Source organism: Centroberyx affinis, unplaced genomic scaffold, assembly GCF_046629955.1.
Source record: "Centroberyx affinis isolate AG114_WGS23_722 - 3 ecotype Tasmania unplaced genomic scaffold, CSIRO-AGI_Caff_v1 ptg005443l_1, whole genome shotgun sequence".
Lineage (NCBI taxonomy): Eukaryota > Metazoa > Chordata > Actinopteri > Beryciformes > Berycidae > Centroberyx > Centroberyx affinis.
In genome coordinates, this window is record NW_027282723.1 from 85887 (window position 1) to 98797 (window position 12911).

Below are 12911 nucleotides of genomic sequence, written 5' to 3' on the forward strand. Positions count from 1 at the left end.
TTCAGGCAAACAGGAGATTTAGACATGTAAATATAGACACTGATTTATCATGTAGATTTAATGTAGTGGTGTAGTGGTGGTAGGTATTCATGGTGTCTTATATCAATATCATTTAGAGTTAGCTTCAATGAGAATTAAGAACGGGGCACCAGATAACAGACAGCATCAACAGGTCTCATCTGAAGGAGTGAGTTCTCGGCATGTTTGAATTTAAACCCACACAATGAGCACAGGAGGTGACTTTATGTAAAATAATATATTTATTACTAAACTAAAGCACACTCAATAATCAGGTAAATACAAGTGAATATAGTACAGTATATACAAGAGGTATACCTATGAATTGTGATGAATCAATGGCAATAGGAATAGATGATCATGTGAATATGCAATACTGATAATTAAACCAACATTTCAGCAGACACAATCATGGAAGATGACGTCGTAACATTAACATTATTAAACTCAGCACAAATTCCTGAACACTTTAATATCAAACATGGCTATCTAAGACCCATGTAAAGATAAAGAAATTGAATAATGCAAATAACTATTATATAAAACATCACAGTTACACATAAAATTAGACATATACATTAGAGTCCACCACAATGTGATACCCAAGGTTTCATGAGTCTGTATCAAGGATTTCTCCTGATTTTGGACACATTCCAATGTGTCTCATCTCAGACTCTCTGTCTCCTTGGGGATGAACAAAGACAGGGCTGAGTGTTGGAGTTTTATGGTTATTTACCAGGTCTGTTCCTTGATACCAGCTCTTAGGGGTGGAAATGAGGTCATTTACGTTGAGGTCAGTGCCCTTTCCTTTCGATCTCACAGTCTTCCCCCACCATACTGATCTGTTATCAGGGAGGAGGCTCACACAAAATGCACAGGGCCTTTCCAGATGTGAGATGACAATGATGGTGTGGGTGCAGTTACTACAATCAGGATCCAGCTCCTGTACCCAGCTGTGTGTCCATGAGGAGTGACCGGTCTATGTGTATCCCTATTCTGCTCAAACATGGACATCACTCTATTGATAAAAGTAAAAAATTGGTCTTGCCCTTCATACTGTTTGCATCCCTGATGTATTGTATTGTATGTCAATATAACACACAGTCAGTTTGCTGGCACAGCTTCGCAGCAGCCCTCTCCAAAACAACTGGATGGAAACCATTTTGTTACAGTTCCATAAAGGTAAAAAATGACCATAAACCATGACTCTGAAGCGAAACGATTGCACTGTGGGTCCAAAAGTCCAATATTTACCTCATTATCTCCTAGATTATCACTTGTTCTGCACTGCAACAACCGTCTCAACAGTAGCAAGCAGATGCTGCCTTCAAATGCTGCTGGGAATATTGTAATTATGGGTAGAGCACGTTTGAGCGACCCAATAAAGTCATACAAATGGAAGAAACTTGAATTTTACATGACACCCAAGATGTGACATTCTCACTCTGTTTAACTTTTAGCCAATAAACTTTGCAGCACAAAGCAGCTTTGTACCACCATAAAGCAACTTTTGTTTCTGAGACATTTTGTTATTTCTGTCTAAAAAGTACTTGAATACATGACGAGTTGTATTTATGACTGTAAAACTCAGAAGTACAAGCTGACGAGCAGCACCTGAAGGCAGCAGGAATCTCTGTACAGTGACCAGAGCTCTGAGAGAGGGAAAAATCTAGGCGATAATGAGGTAAATATTGGACTTTTGGACTCACAGTGCAACTGTTTGGCTTCACAACACTTGCATTCTGCTGCTTGAAATAGGTTTATGTCATTTTTTATCTTTCTGGAACTCTAAAGAAATAGTTGTTTTGGAGAAGGCTGATATGAAGTTCTGCCAGCTAGCTCACTGTGTGTTATACTGACATACAAACTTCACCAGTGTTTCAACTGACATGAGGGGGAGAAGATATTGACAACATTTTTATTTGTGGGTGAACTTGTCACGGGTTTGAGGTTGGCGGACTCTTAAGGCAGAGACAACACGAGGAGGCAGCAGGACAGTTCAAACAATGGTTTAATGGAGGATCAGGTAAGGTGGCGTGGAGGAAGGAAAGGGGAGGCCAGGCTGGGCGGACTGTGGAGGGGGAGGACGAGGCTGGCCTGGAGAATGGAGGAGTCCGGGCTTGATAACTGGCCTGGGGAGTGGAGTAGTCCGGGCTTGACAGCTGGCTGGAGAGAGGGCAGGCTGGATGAAGGACTGAGTCTTCCAGAGCTGGAGCAGGCGGCAGGAGTCAGGACAGGATCTGAACACAGAAGCAAAAGTGAGTCACAGCAAAAATGCAGGACGGAACTGCAAAAACAGGCTAAATGGCTTGAAAGTGACTAACAGCATGAACTGAGTCGACAATCTGGCGGAGTCTGGAGGTTTGAGCCGGGCTTATGTAGTAGACGAAGATTGGTGATGAGTTTCAGCTTGAGCAGGCCGGCTCCTGACTCCGCACACCTGACTCCAGCTCTGTAATCAGACCACACACACACAAAGAGAGAGACTAGGAGGCAGAGGACATGACAGAACTATTCCTTTAAGTGTCCATCACTGTAGAACCTTGAAACATTTGAATCTGTGAATGAGTGAATTCAAGTGAAGTATTTTAAGTGTGTGTGTGTGTGTGCGTGTGTGTGTGTGTGTGTCCCAGACTCCACCAGAAGAGGTCAGAGGTTCCCAGTGGTCAGTCTGCCCAGGAGCATCAAACAGACCTGGACGCCATATTTATGGTGTGTAAATGCACAACAACACCTTTACTTGACCAACAAGTGAAATGCAAAACAAACATTCAGTCTCCATGCAGCACTCTTTAGACCAGTGGACTTTCAGTCTATGCAAGATGGATCTGATGTTGTGTTCCATCATTTTAATAAGAACGTTTAATTCATATATTATTCTGTTCCAGCTGCTTGAGGAGAACATCGTCACCTTTGTGAAGAACGAGCTGAAAAGATTCCAGAGGGTTCTGAGTCCAGATTACCCAGAATGCTTAGAGAGACAGAGGGAGGATGAGGAGGTGGTGGACGGTGAGGAGGAAGAGCAGAGGAGGAGCAGCAGAGAGGCAGTTCTGAAGATCACACTGCAGTTCCTGAGGAGAATGAAGCAGGAGGATCTGGCTGACTCTCTGCAGAGCAGTAAGAGGCTTTTAACAGATTTAACATGATGGAAAAATATTTGCCAAACCTATTGTCACAACAAACCAAACCCTGGGCAAACTGTGCATGACACTGACTACAGCGTTCGTCTAGGGCTTCCAGGGCCAGGCTGCCCGTGCATACATGATTACCCGAAGACTCTCAGGAGATAGGCGCAGTTCCAGCTCATGAAACCCGGCCAGCACGCTCCTCCGCTTACGGAATCCGGTTCGCCTCGGCGCTCCGTTGACAGTTCATTTAGTTAACACAAGAGATGCAGACTAAAGTAAACTTAAAACTTTTGGGAGAGGCCAAACACTTCTTGTCCGTGACCTTTTCTCATCACTCGCAAAACACAGGAGAATTCCCTTGCAATCTCTCGTGGGCTCCCCCCTCTGTGCCACACTCACACGTAGTGAAGATCCCCCAAACACTCCGACACACCCCCCTTTCACAACCAGGTTGTGATTAGGTAAGCCCACCCCCCAACCTGACAGCCACTCCGGACAGCCAATCGGGTATGGTGTGCCGTGACACTATTCAGTTCAAGGTTGAAAAGGTAACTGAGCACAATGCCTCTGGATAATCTAGTAAAATGATTAATGTGTCAATGTGAGTATAATACACAGTGACAGTGGTGCATGTTGGGAAAAACCACATCACTTGCCATTCACATTGAGCTGCACACACAGTGAGGACCTGTTTGTCCACTCATCAGTGATGAGCTGAATAGATGCCATGGAGTGGAGATATATATACATTTACCAGGAAATGTTCACTTTTCTCATGTTTACCGAAACATCCACTCATTAATGTTATTTGTTCTTTGTTCATTCAGAAACTCTTGCTCCCATCTGCCAGCGTAAACTCAAATCCAATCTGACGGAGAAGTTTCAGTGTGTGTTTGAAGGGATTGCTAAAGCAGGACACCCAACACTTCTGAATCAGATCTACACAGAGCTCTACATCACAGAGGGAGGGAGTGGAGAGGTCAATGATGAACATGAGGTCAGACAGATTGAAACAGCATCCAGGAAACCAGCGAGACCAGAAACACCAATCAAATGTGAAGACATCTTTAAACCCTTACCTGGAAGAGATCAACCAACCAGAACATTGATGACAAAGGGAGTGGCTGGCATTGGGAAAACAGTCTTAACACAGAAGTTCACTCTGGACTGGGCTGAAGACAAAGCCAACTTGGATATACAGTTCACATTTCCATTCACTTTCCGAGAGCTGAATCTGCTGAAAGGGAAAAAGTACAGCTTGGTGAAACTTCTTCATCACTTCTTTATTGAGACCAAAGAAGCAGGAATCTGCAGGTTTGACAAGTTCCAGGTTGTGTTCATCTTTGACGGTCTGGATGAGTGTCGACTTCCTCTAGACTTCAAGAACAACAAGATCCTGACTGATGTTACAGAGTCAACCTCAGTGGATGTGCTGCTGACAAACCTCATCAAGGGGAAACTGCTTCCCTCTGCTCACCTCTGGATAACCACACGACCTGCAGCAGCCAATCAGATCCCTCCTGAGTGCGTTGATGTGGTGACAGAGGTGAGAGGCTTCACTGACCCACAGAAGAAGGAGTACTTCAGGAAGAGATTCAGAAACAAGAAGCAGGCCAGAAGAATCATCTCCCACATCAAGACTTCCCGAAGCATCCACATCATGTGCTACATCCCAGTCTTCTGTTGGATCACTGCTACAGTTCTGGACCATGTGTTGAAAACCAGTGAGAGAGGAGAGATGCCCAAGACCCTGACTGAGATGTACATCCACTTCCTGGTGGTTCAGACCAAACAGGGGAATGTCAAGTATCATGGGAGAGCTGAGACAGATCCACTCTGGACTACAGAGAGCAGGAAGATGATTAAATCTCTGGGAAAACTGGCATTTGATCAGCTGGAGAAAGGCAACCTGATCTTCTATGAAGCAGACCTGAAGGAGTGTGGCATTGATATCAGAGCAGCCTCAGTGTACTCAGGAGTGTTCACACAGATCTTTAAAGAGGAGTGTGGGCTGTACCAGGACAAGGTGTTCTGCTTTGTCCATCTGAGCATTCAGGAGTTTCTGGCTGCTGTTTATGTCTCTCTGTCATTCATCAACACTGGTGTCAATCTACTGTCAGAACCACAATCAACATCCTTGCCGTCTAAACTATTCAGAGACAAATCTAAACTAAAACACCTCTACCAGAGTGCTGTGGACAAGGCCTTACAGAGTCCAAATGGACACCTGGACTTGTTCCTCCGCTTCCTCCTGGGCCTTTCACTGGAGACCAATCAGACTCTCCTACGAGGCCTGCTGACAGGAAGTAGCTCACAGACCAATCAGGATACAGTCCAGTACGTCAAGAAGAAGATCAGGAAGAATCCCTCTCCAGAGAGAAGCATCAATCTGTTCCACTGTCTGAATGAGCTGAATGACCGTTCTCTAGTGGAGAAGATCCAACAGTACTTGAGATCAGGAAGACTCTCCACAGAGAGACTCTCCCCTGCTCAGTGGTCGGCTCTGGTCTTCATGTTACTGTCATCAGAAGAAGAGCTGGATGTGTTTGACCTGAAGAAATACTCTGCTTCTGAGGAGGCTCTTCTGAGGCTGCTGCCAGTGGTCAAAGCCTCCAATAAAGCTGTGTAAGTGCACAGATAACTGAATAGATTCAACATATGACTTTTATACAGGAGAGAAAAAAGAAATACTTTTAAAGTTGTTGTTCATCACTAATTCTTCCTCAGGCTGAGTGGCTGTCAGCTGTCAGAGAGAAGCTGTGAAGCTCTGGCCTCAGTTCTCAGCTCCCACTCCTCCAGTCTGAGAGAGCTGGACCTGAGTAACAACGACCTGCAGGATTCAGGAGTGAAGCTGCTGTCTGCTGGACTGGAGAGTCCACACTGTAGACTGGAAACTCTCAGGTCAGGATTACTGTTACTGTTCAACAGACGGCAATTTCAATTCTGCTTTACTTTCAGTCAGGGACACTTGCGTCAAAGGAGTTTAAACCATTTATTGCAAATGGTTATACAGTTGTTTGAGTTGAAAGAAAGCAGCACACCAAAATAATAATAAAAAAGAATATAACAAAAAAAACATCACTTCATTTTCACCAATTTAGTTTTTGGCCATGACTGCTAACGTGTTTTGGTATTACACCATCAGAGCCAGGTGTAATACCGAAACGTGCTAGCAGTTTTTTTCAACTCAAACTCTTATCATTGAAGTCCAGCACCCAGCTACAAAGCAGACTTTTGGAAGAAGCGCAACTGTTTCTATTTTGTATTTGGTTATACAGTTGTATTTGGCAGAAAGGCTCTGCTCTTGAGGATGCTTCCCAATTAATCCAAGCAGCATGCATGAGATTACACAACATCCTATGTACAGACAATAACAGGAGGAGGATGGGGAGGTGGAGGGAGTTTTACAGCAACCAGGTCTCTAGCAGCAGTGGCATCAATGAACAGCAGAGTGAGAGTGTGAGCTGACAGATTCGACCTCCTCATTGACTTGTTTGAATGTGATTGGTGATTGAGAGTCAGCTGGTACTGATCAGCTGGAGAGTTGTTTGGATGAAACAGCTGATAGCTGATCAGCTGGGCACAGCACGACTACAGTGTTCTGCTTGAACTAACGATATTCCATCAAAGGAATAGTTCATCCAAAAATGAAAATTTAGTCATTATTACTACTCACCCCCCCATGCGAGCTGAAACTTGGGTGAAGTTTGTTAGTCCATACAGCGCCCTGAGCTCCACAGCAGAACAGTGTTGAAGCCTTCTCTGAAACAACTGAAGTTGCTGGGGACCTGACTTGAAAATAATGGATAATAACCATAAAATGGCTCCATGCAGCTCGTCCAGCATAATGCAAGTCTCGGGAAGCCAAACGATCCAAAAGTGACTTGAAAAGACCGATATTTACACCATTATTTAGCCGAAATCGCCACTGTAGCTGTTATTTCAAAATGAGGTAGGTAAGACTAGCTCGAATTAGCAAAAACAAGACTTCCGGTTTGGCCGTTTTGCCTTCAAAATAAAAGCGTGAGATCTGAAAATCGGTAGAAATACTGTTTTAAACCAATTACTTTGTATTTATCCGTCAAATTCACATTGAGAAGCACACATAGTCAGCACCCATATTAATGTTTGTTGTCCACTTTAGTCTCTATTCTGTATGTATTCTGCACATTGTAATCGTTTATAGTTAAAAATGGCACATCTTATGGCATTTTTCATGATAATTATGACATCAAACATTAATATGGGTGCTCCCTGTTTGAATTTGACTATTAAATTCAAAGTAATTGGTTTAAAACAGTAATTCTACCTATTTAAAAATGTCACGCTTTTATTTTGGAGGCTAAACGGCCAAACCGGAAGTCTTGTTTCTGCTAATTCGAGTTAGTTTTACCTATCGAGGCCGGGGTCCGAACATTTTGAAATAACAGCTACAGTGGCGATTTCAGCTAAATAATGGTGTAAATGTCGGTCTTTTCAAGTCACTTCGGGATCGTTTGACTTCAGGAGACTTGCATTATGCTGGACGAACTGCATGGAGCCATTTTATGGTAATTTTCGGTTATTTTTTTAACTATGAAGTCAGGTCAAGTCAGGTCACCAGCAACTTCGGTTGTTTTGGAGAAGGCTTCTATGCCGTTCCGCTGTGGAGCTCAGGTCGCTGTGTGGACTAACAAACTTCACTTGAGTTTCTAAGTTTCAGTATTTTCTGCTCACTCATTTGCATGTTTACTGCAAACATGGAGAATATGCAAAGTCCACATAGAAAAGACCAAGATGGAGATTTGAAGACACAACATTGCTGCTGTGAGAGGATAGTGTTGACATGGGATTTGACCTTATAATCTTGTGCTTTGAAGACCTCTGCCTTAACCACTACCCACACACTTTTGTGTGGCACAGGGGGGAAACAAAACAAAGAGGGAAGTTTGGAGAGAGTCCAACTGTTGAAAGCCTAACAGCCAGTGAGTTATGGCCATTTTAAAGTTAGAATATTGCTATACAGCCACCTGTAGGCTAAATGCCACCAAACTTTCCAAGTTACCTTCAGCAATCTACCGACACATGTCCACCAAATTTGCTTAAGATAGAATAAACCCTTCAGTTTTTGTAAAATAAGTCACACCCAGAACATTGTTGTGAACTTTGGCAACCAACTGTGGCCGAATGGTATGGAATATCCAAAATCCATTTTCCATAACTTCCATCCATAACTTTTATTAGGGGCAGTGCAGACATGCTGTGTGTCAAATTTGGTGAAAGTCAAAACGGCGGAAAACAAATAGATTTGGCATGAAGACTTGTATTGGCAAAGTTGTTTGTCATGACCAGATGAATCTTTTGACATCCATTTCATATCTATAGGTAAATTAGAGCAAGAGATCTCTACATTTTAATCGTCAGATTTTTGAATTGTAACTATAGCACCCCCTGGTGTCTGATTGCTTCCAAAATGTACACAGTACTTCAATGTGGATAGTTGCACATTCCCTTAAATTATTTGCTGATTGACCAATGCTAACCGTGTCTAATTGATGCTGAAACCTGATTGATACCGTCAGCCAATCAGCTTTCACCATACCCTATATGTTGGGCCTTTGTGCAAAAAGAAGTGTGCAAAATGTCAAGTGTATCAGACTTAAAGACAATGAATTATGAATAAATTATGGCCATTTCAATTTATGATGTTGCTATAGCACCACTGAGGGAAGCAACTTAAATAGCAAACCACTACACAGGACAGAGGACAGGTGAACACAGTAAACTTGAAGGGCGGGGTGGAGTTTAATATTTGAGATATTTCTGACAGGAATTAATTTCTATGTTGTTTAATAGTAATAATTTCAGTCTGTAATAGTCTATCACTGATTTCAATTCAACTTCTCTGGTTTCTCTCTCTCTCGCTCTCTCAGGTTACGATGCCTGACAACTACGTTTTGCGCGGAATAAACATCTTTGATTGGACAATAAAGTGAATGATGACACACCTGTTGCTATGCAGATGTTCATTCAGGATTTGAAGGGATGCTTGTAGTAGCGTGACTCGCCGCTTCTGGAAACTCCTGAAACTCATGTACAAACTTTTAAACTAAACGTTGTTGATGTCAAATGAAGACAGATTCAGCAGCTGCATGGCTGATTTCTTACCTCAAATGTTTTCAGAAACACATTTCGGTGAACTATTTTCATAATATAAGAGAAAGATTCCAAACGAGCCGCCATGTTTTTCCAGTTTGAAATCCGGGGGCAGAAACACACCATGACAGTGCAAACAACACAATATCATGTTTACCACCATGACTGTGTAGGTCTTGATGCCACTTCTCATGCAACTTTCAACAATGGGTAGTCAGTCAGTCAGTCAGTCAGTCAGTCAGTCAGTCAGTCAGTCAGTCAGTCAGTCAGTCAGTCAGTCAGTCAGTCAGTCAGTCAGCCAGCCACTTTCTCTTCTAGGCCGGTCCCAGAGGCCCGGCAAAAACAGAATCATGTTACTATGCCATTTCCCCAGAGTCACCAACTATAAAACACGCCCCCTTGTACAAGCCAGTCAGATTTTGCTCCAGTTTCTATGTAGACACTGAACTGTCTCAAATCGACCAATCAACGCTAAGAGGAGGGCGGGCCTTCCACAACGGCCAGCCAATCAGAGCAGTAGCTCATTAGCATAAGAAGCTGCTTGTGTAAAACAACCTATTTTCTTGTAGGTGGGAAACAAACACTGGGAAGTGAATAGCTAAAGCTATAACTAAACGATTTTTACTGAAAAAAACTTCACAGATGTATTTTATAGACACCAGGTAATTATATAAAATTACTGAAACAGCAAAAGATACACCTGTTAAAGGAGGGGTCACAACTATTTGGAGACAAGTTTAACTGTTGGAGAGTGTGATTGCTGTGCGTGTTTGTTTGTGTGTGTGTGTGTGTGTGTGTGTGTGTGTGTGTGTGTGTGTGTGTGTGTGTGTGTGTGTGCGTGCAGGCTGTCAGGCTGTCTGCTCACAGAGGAAGGCTGTGCTTCTCTGGCCTCAGCTCTGAGCTCCAACCCCTCCCATCTGAGAGAGCTGGACCTGAGCTACAATCATCCAGGAGCCTCAGGAGTGAAGCTGCTCTCTGCTGGACTGGAGGATCCACACTGGAGACTGGACTCTCTCAGGTATGGAGAGGCAACGTCTGCTAGAAGGCTGAGAGTCACACACATTTTCTCTGTCACACTGACAAGCTGAGGAATACTGTTTCATGTTTAATGGTGGATATGAGTGGAAATCCTTCATAGGGAAGGTTTTTAAATGTTTCCATCATCAAAGAGAATCTGCTGGTCTGACTTTGTTTATTCCTCCAGTGTGGACCATGGTGGAGTGCAGAGGTTGAAACCAGGTGTGAGAAAGTGTAAGTGTGTATTTAGTTTGATTCATGAAAACAAAGCAGCAAACACTCAACTATTGAGATGGAAAGCCCATCTACACCACAGTATGTGACATCCATTCATAACATCATGTGTTATAATAAGAAAGTAATTGTCATACTGTCAATAAATCAACAAATAACCACAGCAGGTGTATTAGATGAGAAACTGTTCATGTCAAACTCCCTGTATGTCTTGTATGTGGCTGATCTGAACAAAATTGCCCTCGTATGTGGACAATAAAGGCATTCTATTCTATTCTATTCTATTCTATTCTATTCTATTCTAACCTGCTGCTGTATTGTGTCTTGTTCTCCATCAGATGCCTGTGAACTCACACTGGACCCAAACACAGCACACAGAGAGCTCCTCCTGTCTGAAGACAACAGAAAGGTGACAGAGGTGAGAGAGGAGCAGCCATATCCTGATCACCCAGAGAGATTTGACTGCAGGAAACAGCTGCTGTGTAGAAATGGTCTGACTGGTCGCTGTTACTGGGAGGTCGAGAGGAAAGGAGAGGTTCATATAGGAGTGACTTACAGAGGAATCAGAAGGAGAGGAGTGGGTGATGACTGCAGCCTTGGAGGGAATGACAAGTCCTGGAGTCTGTTCTGCTCTGATAACAGATACTCTGTCTGGCACAATAACAGATCAACAGTCATACCTTCCCTCTCCTCCTCTGACTCTAACAGAGTAGCAGTGTATCTGGACTGGCCTGCTGGCTCTCTGTCCTTCTACACAGTTTCCTCTGACACACTGATGCACCTCCACACCTTCCAGTCCACATTTACTGAACCACTCTACCCTGGGTTTAGGTTCTGGTCTGGGTCTGGTTCCTCAGTGTCTCTGTGTCAGATATAGGATGGAGAGAGAAACACTCACACTGCTGACCAAAGACAGCTGTTGAAACAATAATTCACTCTGGACAGGATCACACACACACACACACACACACACACACACACGCATGCACACACTTTAATATGAGAATAATGTTTGTATTTTCATTTAAATGTGATTGTAATTGCCCTAAAATAAACCAATATCTTGTTCTGTTGTTTTATAAGTTGTGAGTCATTTCACTGCTTTCATCATTCATTTTACATACAGGCATTAATATTGGATTTTTCTGTTTTCCATGCTTCTGATGTTTTGAAACTGCAATGAAAAAAAATAAAATCTGCAGCCAGACTTCACTTAGCATTCAGCATTTCATGGCTTTGTGAGGAGAACACAACATCCACACCATGGTTGTCAGCAAAATATTTTTAAAACTTCAGTAACGTGTTAAAATATGTAATAAACAAAACAATGGATCTGGATAAGAAAGCAGCATCATGAGAAACATGAAAGTCACAGACAAACAACATACAAAAATATAAGAACGCAAAATAGCTGACAATCAAAGTCACATTAAAGAAAGAGCAGAGTCAGATTTTATGTCAAAGTGCTCCAACAGCCAAGATCCAGCATTTCATACGGAATTTTTTCAGTTCTATTTTAGGTAAATTTTACTCCAGGTTTTATAAATGTTTAACTAAAGAATTTCACAGTACACCCTTTCTTACATCTTATTCTACTCAGTTTTACCCATTTGGCATAAACACTGAACCTTTATTGACAGGGCAGTAGAGATTGACAGGACAGACAGGGCAGAGAGAGGGGATGACATGCAGCAGAGGCACGGCCGGATTCAAACCCGTGCTGCTGCCTTAACGGTACGCGCTCCACCTGTTGATCCACCAGGGCTTCTTACTTTTTTCTGTGCTTCATTTTTGCCCTAATGGCACACCAGAGGGGCACTGGAGCTGCTCCAATACCCATCTGGTGTGACATTAGAGCAAAATGACTGAAAAATGAAAATGAATTCTGTTTTTTTCTACTGTGGGACACCCTAGTAAAACATGAGACCCTCACTTTTTTCATCCAAAGGGACATTTTAATGGGACGCTTCATTTTTGCCCTAAGGTCACAAGGAAAGGTGTTTTTTCTACCATAGGCCCCTAACAGCTGGTTGATGCACTGACTCACTGTTCACACAGACTGTGTGTTTGTATGTGTGTATTTGTGTTGTCTGTTTACATGTGTGTGTTCACAGTAAGTGTAGGTTGATGATCAGCATCAACCACACACACACTCTTGCGTAAGGTGTGTGTGTGTGTGTGTATGTGTGTGTGAGAGAGAGAGAAAGAGAGTGTGTGTTTGTGTGTGACCTAATTCAGCCTAAATTAATATTCACTCCAGCCCAGTTGGGGGGCTATATCAGCATGCCCCCCAAACCAGGTGGCTTCAGGTTGGTTCGGGTGGAAGAGGTGCCCCTTTTTCATTTTTTGCCCCTGCCCCTTACAGAGTCTGTGCACGCC

General features: G+C 43.0%; 1 protein-coding gene across 1 annotated transcript; it reads left to right on the forward strand.

Annotated features, from left to right (window-relative positions):
* Nucleotides 1–791: 791 nt before the first annotated feature.
* Nucleotides 792–11601, forward strand: LOC139667311 (protein NLRC3-like). The gene is made up of 7 exons (XM_071546764.1): nt 792–811; nt 939–1059; nt 3997–5771; nt 5874–6047; nt 10126–10299; nt 10486–10532; nt 10871–11601. The coding sequence occupies exons 1-7, from the start codon at nt 792–794 to the stop codon at nt 11407–11409; spliced, it is 2850 nt and encodes a 949-aa protein (XP_071402865.1). The 3' UTR covers nt 11410–11601.
* The last annotated feature ends 1310 nt before the right edge of the window (nt 11602–12911 follow it).